The 17,628-nt window shown below is 35.7% G+C and overlaps 3 protein-coding genes across 4 annotated transcripts; 2 read left to right on the top strand and 1 right to left on the bottom strand.

Moving 5' to 3' along the window:
• Nucleotides 1-1,005: 1,005 nt before the first annotated feature.
• On the top strand, nt 1,006-3,539 carry LOC100250835 (acid phosphatase 1). Its single transcript, XM_002283349.5, has 3 exons — nt 1,006-1,634; nt 2,807-3,016; nt 3,192-3,539. The coding sequence occupies exons 1-3, from the start codon at nt 1,099-1,101 to the stop codon at nt 3,367-3,369; spliced, it is 924 nt and encodes a 307-aa protein (XP_002283385.2). The 5' UTR covers nt 1,006-1,098; the 3' UTR covers nt 3,370-3,539.
• Nucleotides 3,540-3,962: 423 nt separating this feature from the next.
• LOC100254286 (leucine-rich repeat extensin-like protein 4) lies at nt 3,963-5,978 on the bottom strand. The gene has a single exon (XM_002280209.5). It carries the CDS (start codon nt 5,405-5,407, stop codon nt 4,157-4,159), a length of 1,251 nt encoding a protein of 416 aa, XP_002280245.2. The 5' UTR covers nt 5,408-5,978; the 3' UTR covers nt 3,963-4,156.
• Nucleotides 5,979-10,942: 4,964 nt separating this feature from the next.
• Nucleotides 10,943-14,985, top strand: LOC100255975 (phosphatidylglycerophosphate phosphatase PTPMT2). Of its 2 annotated transcripts, none has more exons than XM_002283305.5 (7): nt 10,943-11,252; nt 11,394-11,642; nt 12,134-12,256; nt 13,375-13,468; nt 13,583-13,665; nt 13,882-13,971; nt 14,449-14,985. In XM_002283305.5, exons 2-7 carry the CDS (start codon nt 11,448-11,450, stop codon nt 14,704-14,706), a joined length of 843 nt encoding a protein of 280 aa, XP_002283341.2. In that variant the 5' UTR covers nt 10,943-11,252; nt 11,394-11,447; the 3' UTR covers nt 14,707-14,985. The 2 variants fall into 2 exon arrangements, with proteins under 2 accessions (XP_002283341.2, XP_010656247.1); XM_010657945.3 differs by having other exon boundaries at nt 10,981-11,258.
• The last annotated feature ends 2,643 nt before the right edge of the window (nt 14,986-17,628 follow it).

Here is a 17,628-nt window from a genome sequence, read left to right as displayed (position 1 = left end):
ATGCTCTCATTATGTGTCATGTTCACTACCATGTGTTCTTAGCTTCTTGGTAGAAATCTGATGATAGCCTCAACTTATTGCTCACTGAGGACATGTCCCGATGCCTTAAACTCTTTTATCGTTCTTTTTATCTCCTTAAAATATTGGTTCATATTATGGTTTGGTCTTATCTTATAACTTCCAAATTTCATTACAGCCTATCTTAGCTTTGTAGTAGAAAGACCACCATACTTTTATTTAAGAGTTTTTCACATTTCTTGAGTAGTCTTGTATACTTCATACTCAATCAAAAGGTCATCTTCCATATGACTTAGCAATGTAATGCGAGCTAGAGAGTTCTTTCTCTTCCAAATCACATAAGTCTCTTGATCCCTTTTATGTTGAGTAAAGTTCCCCTTGTTCAAATTCTTGCAATACATGATTTAGTGTTTTAAGAGCTTCTTGCTCTTCAAGGATATATCGAACTTTACGATGCCAAATCTCATCATTATCCCTATCCAATTTCTCCCTCTTATTTAATTATGTTATGATGTTCTTAGATGTAATGTCTGAGTATTTAGTTATACTATAATGTTCTTAATTGTAATCTGACATTTCCAGTTTTAAAGAGATATTGCACGATCTTATTAATTTCTCCCTCTTGTTTAGATTTGAAATTGTTTTCTTCTAACATAATTTCCACCCATTCAATATTATCCTTGCCTAATCACACAAATTCCTTTTTGAGAAAATGTTTGAAATCATAGGTGTCAAATCATTTTCTTATACACCCATTCAATATTGTCCTTGTTTAATCACAATGTTCAATATTGTCCTTGTTTAATCACAATGTTACTTTCTTGCGTTACATAAATTGTTGTCATCTTTATTTCAAACATCAGAGGCTAACATGAAATTATAAGGAAATTTTTTTTTTTAAAAAAATCTGCAACTGTGTAGGAAGAAAATGATCCAAAAAAAAATCCAGTCCACATATGAAGACTGGTGGACATCCTCCACATTACACCATTGATTCCTCAATTCATTCCCTGTAAAAGGCACGTGCGTAACATTATCGTTATCAAACATTTCCTCCTTTTTATAGTATCCTCTATTAATATGAACAGCTCGATCATCACCCACAGTATTTATACCATATCCATCCCACACCCAACACCCAACACCCAACCTATACTCTCTCCCTATTCGCTTCTCAATCCAGACCCAGAAAGCTCCTTCGAAATCGAAGGGCTTTCTCGGTTTCCTCCCATGGATTCCGGCCGCCTTCTCCTCTTCTCCCTCTCTCTCGCCCTCGTTTCTCGCGCCTTTTCCGATTCCCTCATCCGAATCACGCCGGATCGCCGCAGCTCCACCAAGCTCTCCAGAGACGATGTCCTCTTCTGTGATAGCTGGAGATTCACCGTCGAGACCAACGACGCCGGAGTCTGGGTGTCTGTTCCAGACAGGTGCGTGCAGTGGGTAAAGGATTACATGACCGGCGACCGGTACAGGTCGGACTCGGAGTTCGCGGCCGACGACTCGCTGTCGTTCGCCAAGACGGTGCAGATTGCCGGCGATGGCAAGGACGTCTGGGTTTTCGACATTGACGAGACCCTGCTCTCCAATCTGCCCTACTACGCGGCCCACGGTTTCGGGTAAGGGATAGAATCGTAGCCGTTGGATTTGTCGAATGTTGCCACGTGACGTGGATGTATTTGGCCTTATCCTGGTTGTGGATTGGTTGGTAGAGATACCATTAATTAAAAAAGAAGTCTAAAAACTTGGGCTTGTCAGAGCATACCCTTTTTCACATACGTTTGAATCGCACGACAGTGAACCGTACGTTAGGTTAAATAAATCTACCTTCGTGCTTCCGTCACAGGAAGGCGAATGGCACAGTGGGGTGAGTCACTTCGGTCCAAACCCTATTCATTCGATAATAGACCCGCATCTACTAGAAATTTGATTGACTGGGTTCTGTTTGCTTCTTTCACCCTCCACTCTTTTGAATTCAGTATTGCATTCTCGGCCATTATTGTTGGCAGTAAAATGGTAGATTGATTATGCTCTGGAATCTGTTCTTTGTGAGATGATAGCTGCATTTTCATTCCAGATGCTGTTATGCATTTTTGACTTCCCCCCACGTCTTAGGATCAACCACTCTCCTAGTCCTAGCCCACTTGATTGTTACCGCATATGGGTTTTTGCTTTCGGCAGCCAACCAAGACAAACTTGTGTCCTTTCTAACCTTTTTGACCGAATAAAAGTGTGGCAATGATGTAGAAGAAAATGATCATTTTTGTCACCAACAATGGAGGAAACCCCCTTTCTCCAAACCACTCAAGGAGTAGCAGGAGGGCCAAAGGAACGGTTTCTCAACGCTATGAGAAAGGAAATTAAGGTCATGATTTGATAGAGTATGTGGCAGTAGATAGATTGCACAGTTGATCCCAGATAGTTGGGAGAAAGCTTTGTCAGATTGAAATTGAGTGAGGTTAGAATTGGATCAGATCTCACTATCTTTTAGAGTTTTTGTTTGATTTGTGAAGAAAACTAATACATTTTGGATGACTTATATTTGTTGCTCAAGATAGATAAACCTCCACTAACATGAAAGAGTGTTACTGAAATTTTATGAGTTGTGCTTCTTTCCCCATGTACCTGTTTTGTCCCCTAACATGAAAGATGTGTTCTAGAGAGATTAATTCATGAACGATCATGAGGCATACGAGTTCATTGATTTCTACTGCTAAGACTGTTGCCACAGAGTGGAGAACTTTATTGTTGGTTTATTGAACTTATTTAGACCCACTTGTTTTGGACATAGGTCGGAGGCCTTTGATGATTCAACATTCGATGAATGGGTGAATTTGGCTGAGGCACCTGCTTTGCAGGCGAGTTTGAGGTTGTACAGGGAGGTTGAACAGCTGGGATTCAAGATAGTTCTGATAACTGGGCGGATTGAACCCCAGAGGAATGTCACAGAGAAAAACCTTGTATATGCGGGGTACAGTAATTGGGAAAGGCTTTTCTTAAGGTATATTAGCCAATTTGGATTGATGTTTGTAAATCTCTTTACACACCTTATATATTAATATCAATCAATATTTGCTTTAAGCACTTATGCTTAAGAAGTTACTGATATAAAGAACTAACCATTTATGTAAAATGTCATTGGTTAAATGATGATTGAACCTTGGTGAATGAAACAGGGGGCGTGCAGATAGTGGCAAAACAGCCCTAGTCTACAAATCTGAGAAGCGAAGGGAGTTAGAAGATGAGGGTTATAGGATCCATGGAAGCTCTGGAGATCAGTGGAGTGACTTGTTGGGTTTCGCAATAGCTAGACGGTCCTTTAAACTTCCAAATCCAATGTACTACATTCCTTAATGCAAAAAAAAACTAATAATAGCATTAGGCAGTTGTGCCAATGTTATTGTAATTCATTTGCTTGTTTGGAAGTTCTTAGACTCTGGTTATTCACCACAATTCTTTCAAACAATTTGTATGTACTTGTGGTTTTGAGAGGTTGTAGGTGCTTACAAGGCTTGTCTTGTTAACGTTGTTGGTTAATCTCTTGAGTTCTTGCTTCCTATGGTTAGGGAGGGATGGTTTTTTTGAGTCTTACCAGATTACAAAAATGATGTCCAATCTCGTTTCCATAAATCCCATTTCGAAAAAATTTCATGGGATATTGGTTAACTGGATTTCTGAGAGTGACTTGAAAAGAGTCATGATAAGAGCTGCTGCTGCAACTTCTTTTAAGGATGGATTGAGATCTCTTTCTGGAAGAGAGAAAAAACAGGGTTGAGTGCAGAAACATAATTTTATGATAGGATAAATCTTATATTAGGATGCGCCATGAATGGTGTAGCACGGCAATTGCGTGTGAGAGATAAAAGATATTTTTATATTATTTATTTTCTAATATTTTGTCTTGCAAGTCAAAGATATGATTAAAGCACTCCAGCCAGAATCATACATTAAGGGACTAAAATAAATTCATTTCTATCACTTTCTGAGCATGTCTTATCCATTCAAGAGAGATAATAACTTACAGATGTACTGAATCCAGAAAAATAAATTAGGAAGCTCTGCATCATAATTACTGTCATTTGATGAAAGAGACGTCACCAACCTGTTTTACAGCACTGGTCTCCCTCTCTGTCTCTCTCCCTCATGGAGATGATGGGCTTGGATCAGTCTCTGGGCTTCCAACCAACCCACAAATGAGGGGCCTTGCAGAAGGGATTCTCAAGCAGTTCAACCCACCTCCCGGAATCACAGAGCAATCTGGTTGAGGCCTCTGCATGTCCCTTCCCGGAATGCAGTTCACTGAGAAATCAAAACCCACATTCCTGAAGAACAGCTTGGAGCATTCTTGCCCAAACCCAGAAAAGAAATTGTAAGCCACAGTCAGATTCACAATGCTTCTCAGTGAACAGACCAGGTCTGAGAGTGACCCAGACAGCTTGTTGTGTGCCAAATTAAGAACTTCAATCTCCTCAAGACAAGAAATTGAATTTGGCAAATGGCCCATCAGTGAGTTGTGGCTCAAATCCAAAACTTCCATTCCATCCCACATCCCAACTCCCTCAGGAATGCACCCTGTTAATTGGTTGTTGAGGAACAAAATCTCCTTCAATTTAGGATTCATGTACGCAAAGCTAGTTGGGATGTTCCCACTGAACTTGTTGTTAGCCAAATTTATCACAGAAGCTGGTGAGTTCCCCAAATTTGGAGGAAGTTCGCCATCAAACTGGTTATTGTTGATTATGATGGCGTCAAGCTCCTTGTTGAAGAGATCATCAGGAATGGGCCCTGCAAAGTTGTTGAATCTGATGTCCAGATATATGAGATTAGGCATGAGAAGAGTCACTGTAGGGAAAGGACCCGAGAAGTGGTTGTTACTTAGGTCCAACTCTTTGAGAGAGAGGAGATATCTGAAACTTTCAGGAACTGTGCCTGTGAATCTGTTGCCGCTGAGGTGGAGGAGAGACATGTCCGTAAGGACAGAAAGTTCCTTCACAAGAGTGCCCTGAAGATTTGCACGGTTGAGATCTATTCCTGCAACAACAGGGCCGGTTTGTCCAGACCCATCTTCTTCAGGATCTGCACAGAAGACTCCTCTGTAAGCACACACATTGGAGCCAACCCAAGTGCGCAAAACCTTCAATGGGTCATCTGTAATAGCAGATTTCCATGCCTGGAGAGCTGTGTACGCACTGCTGAGGCTTGAAGCTGTATACCCAGGTGGGTTTTGGCCGTCAATCCCACCACCAATCCACACAGATGCACCCCCACCACCACCCCCACCATCACCATTGCCAATTCCAACACCAATTCCGGCACCCACCCCAAAATCACCTTCTGTTGGAAGTACTTGGAGGAGGAGAAAAGCCAGAACCCAACTCTTCTCCATTTTCATCTCAATAATAAGATGCCTACTGCTTGTACACTAGTGTAAAAATATAGCTGAAGGCTGGAGCATTAAAGGAAGAAATTTGATGGGATTAATCTCTCCTCAACTCTGCTTTTATTTTTTCACTTGCTAACATTTATTTATCCATGTCCACATTTGTGGGCTTCACTGTTCTACAACCTTTTCCGTACGCAAATGACTTATGATTGCTGAAAGCATATACACAGTAGAAAAGCTGCTGAATTTGTTGAAGAATACCAGTTATGAATACTTTAATAAAACAACAAACCGATGCATGATTTTCTTGGTTAAACATTACATTTGAGGCAAATCATATTCTATATTTATCTTAATTTCCCACTTCATATGATTGATGCTTACCTCCCTTTCCATTCTGTTCGGTGTTTGAATTTATTCTTGCATGAATGATGGCACAAGAGCACAAGTGCGTCACATCATAATTTTCTCTAATGATGGTAACATGCTCTGTTCTCGTATGTGAGGGGTGGAGAGTATGGCAAAGGTCATCTTTAAGATGAAAGGAAACCCATCTGGAAGTGATTTTGACAAAGCTAGTGGGCTTGAATTTGGAACCCAATCGGATGGCAGCTAGCTCCCATGGCAACCAATTTACCACCAAAAAATTTATAAAATGAAAAAAGAAAAAAGGACTCTTTGGTTGCAATTCTACTGGCACGCTATAAGTGGAAGACCTGCAAAGTCGTTGTTTTGAAGCATGGCCACATGAAAATTCAAATACCCTATAAACAAAGTGATGTGATTTTAGTATTTAGTATGTTGGTACATAGAAAAAGTGGTGATGCTTGTTGAGTCCCCTACACTCATCAATGACCCCGTTGATCTTTTTACAGTAAGACAAATCCAGCTCGAGTTCCTCCCCTATTGATCTTGTGAACCCACAATCATTTTGGAGTGCAATTTTGCTTTAATTTGTTAAAAATTATGATCATTGCTAAAACCAAAGTTTGTCCTTTTGTTGTTTGGACTGGTGCTAGATTGGGTCTGTGCATTCACGTGGTTAAATTTTGGTGAATTGCGGTAGGTGTAGGTTCCATTGCAGTGCTCTGTAAGGTGTTCATCTTGTCTCCACCCCTTTCTCAGGTAGATTTTGGCTTGCCCATCAACAAATTGGATGTGCAGGTGAGGCATTTTTTACCTGTGTTGGAGCTCTGGAATGGTATGCATAATGGGGTCGCCATGGGCTCCAACATTGATACCTTTGATGGATGCTTATGATAATTAAAGTGTACTCGGTTGATAGGGGATATGCTAGAGGACACACCTAGTTTATATCTTATTTGCTTATCATTTTCTAGGTTTCGTCATGCCCAGGGAAGATGACTGGACAGAGTCTATGAGCCCACCTCAAAAATTGGCTTCTGGTGAAGTGGTGGCTTTGAGATTGGGGCTGGACCATGAGGCATGGGCACATGCTTTCGTGGGGCGGTGTCAAGGGTACATGGTCCTAGTTCGTGCTCTATGTCCCCACATGTTGACCATCTCTAAAAAAAAAATTCATATACATATCAAGTAAAAACTTTTTTTTCTACCTAATATTGAATATTGCAATCATTTCATATGTGTCTCGTAAGATCACAAAATCAAATAAATTCTTACATTAAAAACGTTATAATACTATTTATAAAGACTCACACTCAACCCTATAAATATTATCCATTCTAAGTTTCACGACTTTAAAATATATTTATATAATTAAGAATAACTTATAAATAACATCATACTTTTTCTCTTATCTAATGTCAAAAGTACATTACCCTTGAGATTTAGAGTAATATAATTACTCGTTACTGTCTGCTAACAAAGGAGGAAAACAAGGCCACTCCCACGCCATTTCAAGCATTTGAGGCACCAGACAGCAGCGAACAAGAGATCGTCCATGTGTTGAAGGAGACCTGAACTTGAAGGACGTCATGGGCCTGTGCATGGTGTGGTCAAGGCATTAACTTGACCAACCAACCAGTCCAGTGTTAGAAGATAGGAAGCAGATGGGCAGGTGGCAACCCTTTCAACTAAAAGCATTCACCTAATTCACTAAATATGGTTGATTCTTGAAAAACCGTACACAGTGATTCCTTCATGATGGATTCAACTATAATCAAAAGATTCAATGAGCCATTTCAAAGCATGGGTTTGTGGCCAGGTCTTGGGTTTGTGTGGGCTCGGATTGGTGGCTAATCGAAGCTTAAATCTAAATTAAGAAACAATTAATCTAAATTCAATCCAATCTAACTTTAACAGGAGCTATTTAACACAATTCCAAGCTCATTTTTCTAACGATTTGGTTGTATTAAGTTCAGTTGATTGGCTTTTTCATGTTGTATGTTGCAAAATCTATCCACAAATGTTTTTTAATCTTTTATTTTATTTTATAAATTTAAACTAACTTTTGAAAAATAAATAAGATCAAATTTCAATACAATAACAAAAAAATAATAATAAATTCATATGTCCTTTTTAGAGAAATGAAAAAGGATATAATATAATTATAATGTGATATTTTTTAAAAAAATTAAAAATAAATAGGTAAAATAAATATTACTATATAGTATATATATAAATTATAAATATTATAAAAATATTAAATAGAATTTGGATTCGGCTTAATATGATATCTTACATTTAATTGAAGAAAAAGTTCTTAATGCTATGTATGTATAGACTCTTTTTAATATTACATACACATTTTAAAGTCATGAGAATTCGTTAGTTTTAGAACGATCAATATGTATTGAGTTGAGAACAGATCACTATAAATGATGTTAAAGTCAATTATCAATTAAACTTAAAAGTTCGTTTGACCCCACAAGGAGTATCTGTCTATTTGGTGCAATCTTGTGGACATAAATTAAGACATTATATGAGAGTTTGTTTGAACTAGATGTTGTATGAAACGATTATGATATCTTATATTGAATAGAAGAAAATATTTATGATCTTATATAAGGACGTTTTATTTGCATAAGGAATATTGATTATGATATCCCACATCAAATAAGAGAAAAAATGTATAATCTTATATAAGGACATTGTATTTATATTAAAAGATGATTATGATATTCTACATCTGGATAACGAAAAAATAATCTCCTCCAGCCATTATACTTAGGGGTGTTTGGTACGTCGGAATAGGGAATGGAAATAATATTTTGTTTCCTTTCCTATTTCTTAGTGGAATGGAATGAATTTGATGATTCCATTTCTAGCATTTGGATGAACTTAGGAATGCAAGATTGGAATGATTACTTGTTTCCATTCCAATGTTTGATAATAATAGGAATGGAAATGAAAAGGAAATAAATTTACAATAATATCCTTACATATAATTTAAAATATTTTTTTATTTTTACTTTTATTTTAAAAAAATAAAATTTGAGAGGTTTTTTGTTATTAAATAATAAGACTAAAAAATATATATATACTCAATAAATAAAAAATTAACCATAAAAAATCGTATAACCCTAATGCACAAATATTCAATTATTATTTTTATTAAAAATTTGAATAATTTGTCATGCTTAAGTAGTTATAAAATTATATTTTTCAAAAAAAAATTATTTATTATAATATTTAAATTCTCAAAGCTAGCAAATGTTTTTCCTATTTTCAAAAGAGGAAATAAAAGAATTCAAATTTATTCTAATTTTCAACAAGTATCATATCCGATAAAATCCATAACCTTAAAAAATTTTAAATATTCATTTTTTTTTATCAAAATTTTAAATAATTTGTCATGCAAAAAAAGCTATAGAATTATATTTTACTAAGAAAAAAAAAGAGAAAAAAAATATAAGAAGATATAAATTGTCAAAGCTACCAAATACTTATTTCTTATTTGCAAAAAAGGAAATAAAAAAACACAAACTTTATTATAATATTTTTTCCCTAACCATTAAAAATTTTTGAAATCGAAAAATCTTTTTCCAACCATTTCAATTTTTCTCTCCAGTTTCCATTATTCCAAACATAAATTAATAAAAAAAAAAGTTAATCGATTTATAGAGAAGAAGAAACACATATAAAGAAATAGAAGAAGAAAGAGAAAATAAGGTAAACTTGATCGAAGATGTAGAAGGAAGTTTTCAGAACCTAGTTGCAGCAAACAATGACGAATCCTAGATCCAACAATCAAAATGAACATCCAAAACCCTATAAATTAGAAATTGATTTTTTTTTTTTTAAATATCGTGGAAGGTTTAATTGATTCAATTTAGAAGAATCACTTGTTGTAGAGAATTGGATGAAGAGTGGGTCTCTAGCTTTGCAAAGAAGATAAGAACTGGATGATGAATGGATCTCTACCTTTACAAAGAAGATAAACATCGGGTTTGAAAAACAAGATAAGAGGGTAAAATAGTAATTAGGTTATTTTATATTATCAAATAGGTTTAATGAATCAGAATACCACCTACTTTTAATGAATGCAAATCCAACTCATAAGTTGGATTTGATTTCTGCCGGAATAATTTTTTATTTCATTTCCACATTCTTAACATTTATCCAAACACAGGAATAAGAGAGAAAATGAATGAGATGTCTATTCCCACTCTCTATTCCCGTGTACCAAACACCCCCTTAAGACTTAAGTTATCTTGAAAGCACCAATGGGAAAACTATATGATTTTCTTCGCCTTATTTCCAATGAAGGTGACATATAAAGACAACTATGATATTATCCATTCAAAGAAAGATGATTCAAGATTAAGAGATATGTGTACATTCCAAATTGAATTAGTCCACATTCCATATCTTATCTTTTAAGTCTTGGCCAAAGTTTTCTATTCAACCTTACTCATATAAGATTGAAAAAACCAAAATCATGTGTATATCTTTATTTATGGAAAAAAAATAAAAAGCATGATTTCAAAACTTTAATTCTATCTTTGTCTTCTAGAAAATTTGAGAAAAAAATAAATCAAATTAATAAATTATTTTAAATAATTTTTAAAATTTATTTTAATTACATAAATTTATAATTAATTTTAATTACAATTATTTTTTTTTTCATATTTTTTGTGATAGTCATATATTAGAAAATAATTTTTTATAGATTTTTTTTCCTTTTTATAAATCCCAAATAATAAAATTTGTCATGAAAAAAAAAATTGGAAGTTTAAAATACATAAAATTTATTAAAATGTGATTAATGAAAAGGGATAAATTTTTAATGGTATTTATTATTTTTAACATTTTAAAAGAAAGGATATGAAAAAAAAAATTTGGAAGTTTAAAATACATAAAATTTATTAAAATGTGATTAATGAAAAGGGATAAATTTTTAATGGTATTTATTATTTTTAACATTTTAAAAGAAAGGATTAATAAGTGGGGGTTACAATATCCACGTCTTAAAAAGGGAAATCTCATTGGATGACGTGGCAACAAAACGGATGGGGTTGTTCTTATTTCATGATGACGTGGCAAGAATACAGCAAAAAGCACAAATTGCAGAGAGGGTGGAGTGTAGTAAAGCAGAAGCCTCTACACACAGGGTCACATCGTAATTAAAACAAAGTCCAAGGGCATAACTAAATCACTACATGGTTCTCTCTCCATGCATTGACCCTCTCTTGTAAATAAATTAAAAATAAATTGCCAAAAAAATTACAAAAACTTTCTCGATTCGATAACCTTATTGGACGCATGAAGTCACATGACTGTTTCTTTCTCAATCTCGATCCTGAAGACACCGAGAATCGCAGTAATAGTGCCAGCTCTCGAAGGAGAATCACTAAAAGCCTTCCAATTTCATATGCTGCTGTAGAGAATCCATTTTCTCTGCTTTCGTTTGGTGTAATTTTCGTACAATTTGGTAAAGGTTTGGAATCCGCAGTACCAATTTTATTCTGGGGTTTCTTTCTTTTGTTCCAATTGTGTTATTCGGTTCGATTTCTTTGGTTTTTCTTTTCTGTCTATTTGATTGTAAACTGGACTTTAATTTGTGTAATATCAGGTTGTTAGGGTTTGGATTGATCAGGGTTGGTCTTAGGGTTTCGAATATTTAGAAATGAAGATCGAAGATTTGGATGATGTTGAATCTGATGGGAAGGAGAGTGTTTATAGAAGGCAGGTTGTTAAGGTTGATGCCAAGATGGCTTTGGTCGGGGCGGGGGCTCGGATCCTCTTCTACCCGACTCTTCTGTATAATGTGTTTCGGAACAAGATTCAGGCGGAGTTCAGATGGTGGGATGAAGTTGATCAGGTTTTGTTTTCTCTGATTTTTGTGCTTATTTTAATGATTTTTGTTTTTTCATGATAGATTTCATGTTTATCCTATGTTTGATTGCTGATAGGAGGTGGGTAAAGGAAGCGAATTGAGTTTGAACTTTAGATATTAGATTTTTCATTGTTTTGGAGCACAAAAAAGAAAAAAATTTCCTAATCCAATTATATGGGTTAATTGTGGTGTGTATTCAATTTTTGGTTATCCATATAGAGAAAGGACATATGAGGTTTAAAATTTTCTTTTGTTTTGTCTTCCATGGTATTCTGGGAAGCCAAACTGAAGGTTTGATGTCTTTATGGTTTTGAAATTCATGCTATGCATATGTATATGAATCGTTGCAGGAGTGTTTTTTGAGTTTTTGGTCCTTTGATTTTCTGGAATGGTCATGACATCCTGGGACTGTCAAAAAGCTCACTTTGATTTTTATTTATTTTTTTAATTCATTTTGCAAATATCATATGTTTCAGTTCCTTCTGCTTGGTGCGGTTCCATTTCCCAAGGATGTCCCACGGCTGAAGCAGCTTGGTGTAGGTGGCGTAATTACTTTAAATGAACCTTATGAAACTTTGGTTCCCACGTCCTTGTATCATGTGAGTGGTTCTTGACAATATGATGCAGTTAGATTGTTATCCCTTATATTGATATGATTTTGTGGCTTTTGTAATTGAAGATTATGAGTTTATCACATCAGAATCATAACTAAAGCATATAAGTCAAATTATAACAAATAGCATTATGTCATCCCTTCTATTGATATGCTTGGATTGGCTTTTGTTGTTGAGGATTATGAGTTTATCACATCAGAATCATAACTAAAACATATAAGTCAAATTATAACAAATAGCACCATGCTTGAAGAAAATATTGTGGCAGTGCTTAATGAGTAATTTCTTTAGTGGATTGGACATGTGTATTCAATGCTTGTGGTCTGTCCATTCCTTGCTTTTTTAAAACATGTAATTGTGCTGTTAAACTCTGCATCAAATCATTCAAGACTAGAATAAAATTGAGGGGCATCCTCTTTCTGGGGCCTAGGTACCGCTTTTACTATGACTGGTTGGGGAGGGTCCCAGGGATGAAAAGCTAGGATGTATTTAGGGAGTGGTCTATTAGTCATCTGTTCTAGCATTTAGGAAAGAAGAAAATATAGGGTTTGTTGCTCCAGAGGTAATCAATTAACTCTTCATGACAAATGGTCTTATGAAAGGAAGTGTTTTTTGTCTATAAAAATAAAAAATAAAAAAAAATAAAAAAAAGTGTTTAAAACAAATTGATTTTACTATATTGTTCTTAGTACTAGAAATTTTTGTATAAATACTTAAATAAATGAATTGGTATTTGTTTTCGTTCATGAATATTCCTTAATTCCATTTTTTGATTGTTGACATTAGATTTTATAGATTGTTTGAATTTCAGGTAAGGAGAAGGTTTTTTTTGGGTCCTTACCTCTTTGCTTATATTGGGCTTTGATTGTATACTTCATGTTAATACATGCCCTCTTTTTGCCCATAAACAAAAAAAAAAAAAAAAAAATCCATTTTTGATTGTTATCTTCAAAAGCCAAAATATTAGTATATCATAGAGCTCATCTTAGATATCATCAATGTATCCTTTGCTATTATTCCCTTTAAGTATTTAAAATTTTGGCTTGAACATTCTTTTTTGTGGATTTATGACCTCTCCCATTCCATTGTTTGATGGTTTTCAGGCTCATGAGATAGACCACCTGGTAATTCCCACAAGAGATTACCTTTTTGCTCCTTCATTTGTGGATATTAGCCGTGCTGTAGATTTCATTCATAGTGAGCAATTCTTCTTTGACTTTACATCTGCCAGTTCTGTGATTCTTAGATGCCATGGTGTGTAGTTGAGATGAAAGTTTCTTTTCTTTTTGGGTTTTCCCTTCTGGGGAACAGAGAATGCATCTTCCGGTAGAACTACTTATGTTCATTGTAAAGCTGGACGAGGAAGGAGCACAACTATTGTGCTTTGCTATTTGGTAACATTTCATCCTCTTCATTGAATTGCACCCCCTTTTGTTAGGCACCTTCGAACAGACTTTCTAATTGCCTATTAAAAAAAAAAACCTGTGTTGAAACTTTTTTATCTGTTGCCAAAGGTTTTCCTGTTGGGTTAGCTGAATGTCAAATGTTTTAGTTCTTATCTCTTGTATAAACGTTATAAAGTTGAGGTTTTGTTTTCTCAAATTTTGCAGGTTGAGTATAAGCACATGACACCTGCTGCTGCCCTGGAATATGTTCGTTCTAGAAGACCACGTGTGCTATTAGCTCCCTCACAGTGGAAGGTAAGCAGTAAGGCTTCATTTATTTTGTATTTTTTGGTGCTTTTAATACAATTGCTTAATTTATTTTGTAAAACGGAAAACCTGTAGGGTTTCTGTAAGTTCTTGTTGTAGCTTCTTACTACATCCCACCTATGGAAGGGAACAAGCAAAAAAGGTGATCTACAATGAGTCTCGAAAAAATGTGATCTTGACTGGGCTGAGGCCAATTTAGTCTATGCCCAGGAGAATTTAGAAATTAGTTAGATACTTTACATAGGACTTCATTCGAAAGTTTGTCAAGGAGACTTTGTCACACGGAACAAGATGGAGTCTGCAACTTTTTGAGGGAACTGTCCCCTTGCAATGCAAGGTTATCTTACATATTAAGATAGTTATAGCTATTTGTTCTCAAAATGTTGGCAGTACTAGGGTTTTATAACCAATATTTTGCTCAGTATTTTTTCTTGTTTCTTACACATCAATGATTATAATAAGCAGGCTGTTCAAGAATATAACAAGCGCCAATTAGCAACTACTACATCATATTCTCCATCTGGAGATGCAGTGCTGATAACAAAAGCAGATCTAGAAGGTTATCAAAGCAATTGTGATGATGCTGGCAAGGAGCTGGCAATTATTGCCCGAGTGGTGAGGGCTAGACCCATGGCAAGGCTGTCCTGCCTGTTTGCATCCTTGAAATTTTCTGGTGGCTGCGGACCTGTTTCTAGGCAGCTGTCTGAGGCACGTGCTTGTTAAGTCCCATGGTCTTCATGGTGGTTTGTACAGAAAAGCATTATGGAAATAATTGTAGAAGGATGATCAATTTCCCATGCTTTCGGTATCATTGTGTTTAGCAGAGAAGAAAAAAGGTGAAAAGAGAAAAAGAAAGTTAAAGAGCTCTTCCATGTTGTGTATAAATATAACACTGAATTGATGGGTGAGGAGTGATCTGCAATTTCTACTTGTACATAACCTTTGCTTCAGTTTTTATTTGTTTCAGTCTACTGCTTATGAAGCCTGGGGCTTTTGTACCAACGAGGCACACTCTTTAAGGTTTCCACTCTGAGAAATTCTAGTATTTTTTGAGTGAGTGTTGTTGAGCATGCTATTTTCTTTGTCCCACACTGGGGACAAGAGATGGGTCTAGCAGAGATGCAGGAAAGCAATTGACAGCAGTTGTTCCAATTTGTTCCTTCCATTGCTAGGTCATCCGCACATGTTCTCGAGTCTTTAAGTGTGCAGCCCTAATAGCTGGTGTGATCAAATGGTGCCAAACACTAACAGTGATAGCGGATGCCAGTCATCCGAGGTCAGTTTGCAGGCTACCTCTTACTGCTCCTATTGGCAGTTTGAAGTTGTGGAATTAGTCCATATGGGCTTAGTTTGCAGTATGCATATTTACGACTCCTTTCCTTTTTAGTCAAGAATTAAGCAGCCTCTTTTCCTTTTTAAAATAGAATTTGCTTTTATATTTTGTTCTTGAGGGTGACTACTGACAACCCCAAAAATTCCATTTTAACAGGTTCTCACATTTGCCAGTAGCTGAAGCCCATTATGTCTCTTTGAATGACTAGTTGTTCACTTCAATTTTTCTTAATTGATTTATTGTCTTAAAGACTTTGGGCCCATGGATCTTATATGTGTATGCCTCATATTTGCCTCTAGGTCAACCTGATCACTTGGCATGTACCCAATTGATCACAATGTTCGCTCCATTTGCATTGGAGCTAAACAGGATCTATAGAATTTAGAAGTTTGGTGTACTTTTATGGTAGAATAAATATACGCATAGACTAATCAAGTCTTCCCAAATATATGAACAAATTCATCCGGGTACTTTAACTTTGTTAATGGTTTGATACCATTACTATGTTGATTGATCCTTATCCATGTCCGGGAGCCATATTAAATTGTATCAACACCCAGAGTGGCATTCCTTCTATATTCCATCATTCTCTTTCGCACCTCTTTGTTGCCTTTTTAACCCACTCCCATTACATTATATTAAACTTGCATTTGTAGTCCATTGTACGGTCACTTCCACATTGTCCTTCTTATTCCTCGCATTTTTTTGCTTAGTTCAACCAAATGGGAACCACCAAACCTATTAACTTCATTGTCTTTCTAAAAAAAAAAAAAAATGGCCTAGCCTTTTTAAACACGAATCATATCTGATATCTTAAAAATTCTCTCTAGAATATTTCAAATGTTAGGCATTAACCTAAGGATATGGCGTAAACAAAGAAATCTGAGTTCTTGAACCAAGTAAGAAAACTAGTAGTTCCAACTACTCCCCAACTCTCCTAGTGGAGTAGGATCCTCTCTGCTTCTACCCATCAGTGCTTCCACCTACCAGTACTACTGCCTATCTGTAACTTGACTAAACCCAATCCAAACAGATAATTAAAAATTCGAAGGTTCCATTTTTTGCATTTGGGCATGTGGGAAGCCCACTGATGACTGAACCCATGTTGAATGGAAAGTAAAATAGCCTATAGCAAATGTTGGGTCTCACTCTCTCCTGTACTACAAAGACTTGATGTTAAAAAATGAAAATCAAACTGGACCCATGAAGTACAATGGAGGGGAGGTGAGATTGATTTTGTAGCATTGGAGGAGGAGGCAGTGTGCATGGGTGTGGTGGGTTTGTACCTGAAAAGAGAGGAAGGTGATGAGGCACTTCTTGTTGAAGAATCCAAAAAAGGTGGGTATGGACACATGTTGTGATATTCCTTCTTGCACTATCAACAATTCTTCCTGCAACTTCTTTATGGGACCAAATCTGCACACAGAGGAACCCTAAAACACTGCTAACACTTCCCCCTCTCCAAAAGCATCCAAAATCTTCTATAAAGTGAAAGAATTGAATATCACCTTTTTAGGTTGAACAAGACTTGTCATTCTTTTTCATATTGCATGTGGAAAGAGACACTTGCCCTTCCCCCCCACAACCCCCTTCCACTCTATTTTCGCTCTTTTAATATTATAAATGTATCTCCTTCCCCACCACCACCACATTACCACCGCCGTTCCATTTTGGATTTTCCATTTATTAGCAAAAAGTAACCCAAAGAATCTCAGTCTCAACTTAAATTCAACGCCTCACTGAATGACATATATCACCCTTACATTTCTATTATTATCATTGTTCAGTTGACCAATTAACATCAAACCAGTACATAATCCAAAGAGAAAGAGGATTTGATACAATATCATATGCAGAAATATTCAAAGATAATACAAAAAGTTTAGAGATTTAGTGATGTTATAATCAATAGGAACATTCCAGGAACCTCAGCATCCAAGAAATTTTATCTACATATGACAAAACCTTCACAATACTCATTTTCCAAAAGTGGCAGAGTTAATTCTCTTTCCTTTGGGTTGTAATTGTACAAACACAGTGTTGGCCTAAACTTTCAATACATTTCATTACATTAAGCAAGCATTCTCCTAATTAATGTCTTGGTTGTTGTTTTCAAGTTAATTTTTGGAGAGCATGAATGGATCTTAGTTTAGAACACAAAGACAAAGTTCTTGAAATCACCTGTGGGAGAAAGATTTGATACGAGCATCATAAAGTGAAATGCAAAACAGTACAGCCATCTTTTGCACCGAAAAGATCTTTTGGAAAACAAACTAAAGATGTATGGCTTTTTTTTAAAATACACTTTTAAG

The sequence above is a fragment of the Vitis vinifera genome, chromosome 11 (assembly GCF_030704535.1).
Source record: "Vitis vinifera cultivar Pinot Noir 40024 chromosome 11, ASM3070453v1".
In the NCBI taxonomy this organism is placed as follows: domain Eukaryota; kingdom Viridiplantae; phylum Streptophyta; class Magnoliopsida; order Vitales; family Vitaceae; genus Vitis; species Vitis vinifera.
This window is presented reverse-complemented; position numbering and strand designations above follow the sequence as displayed.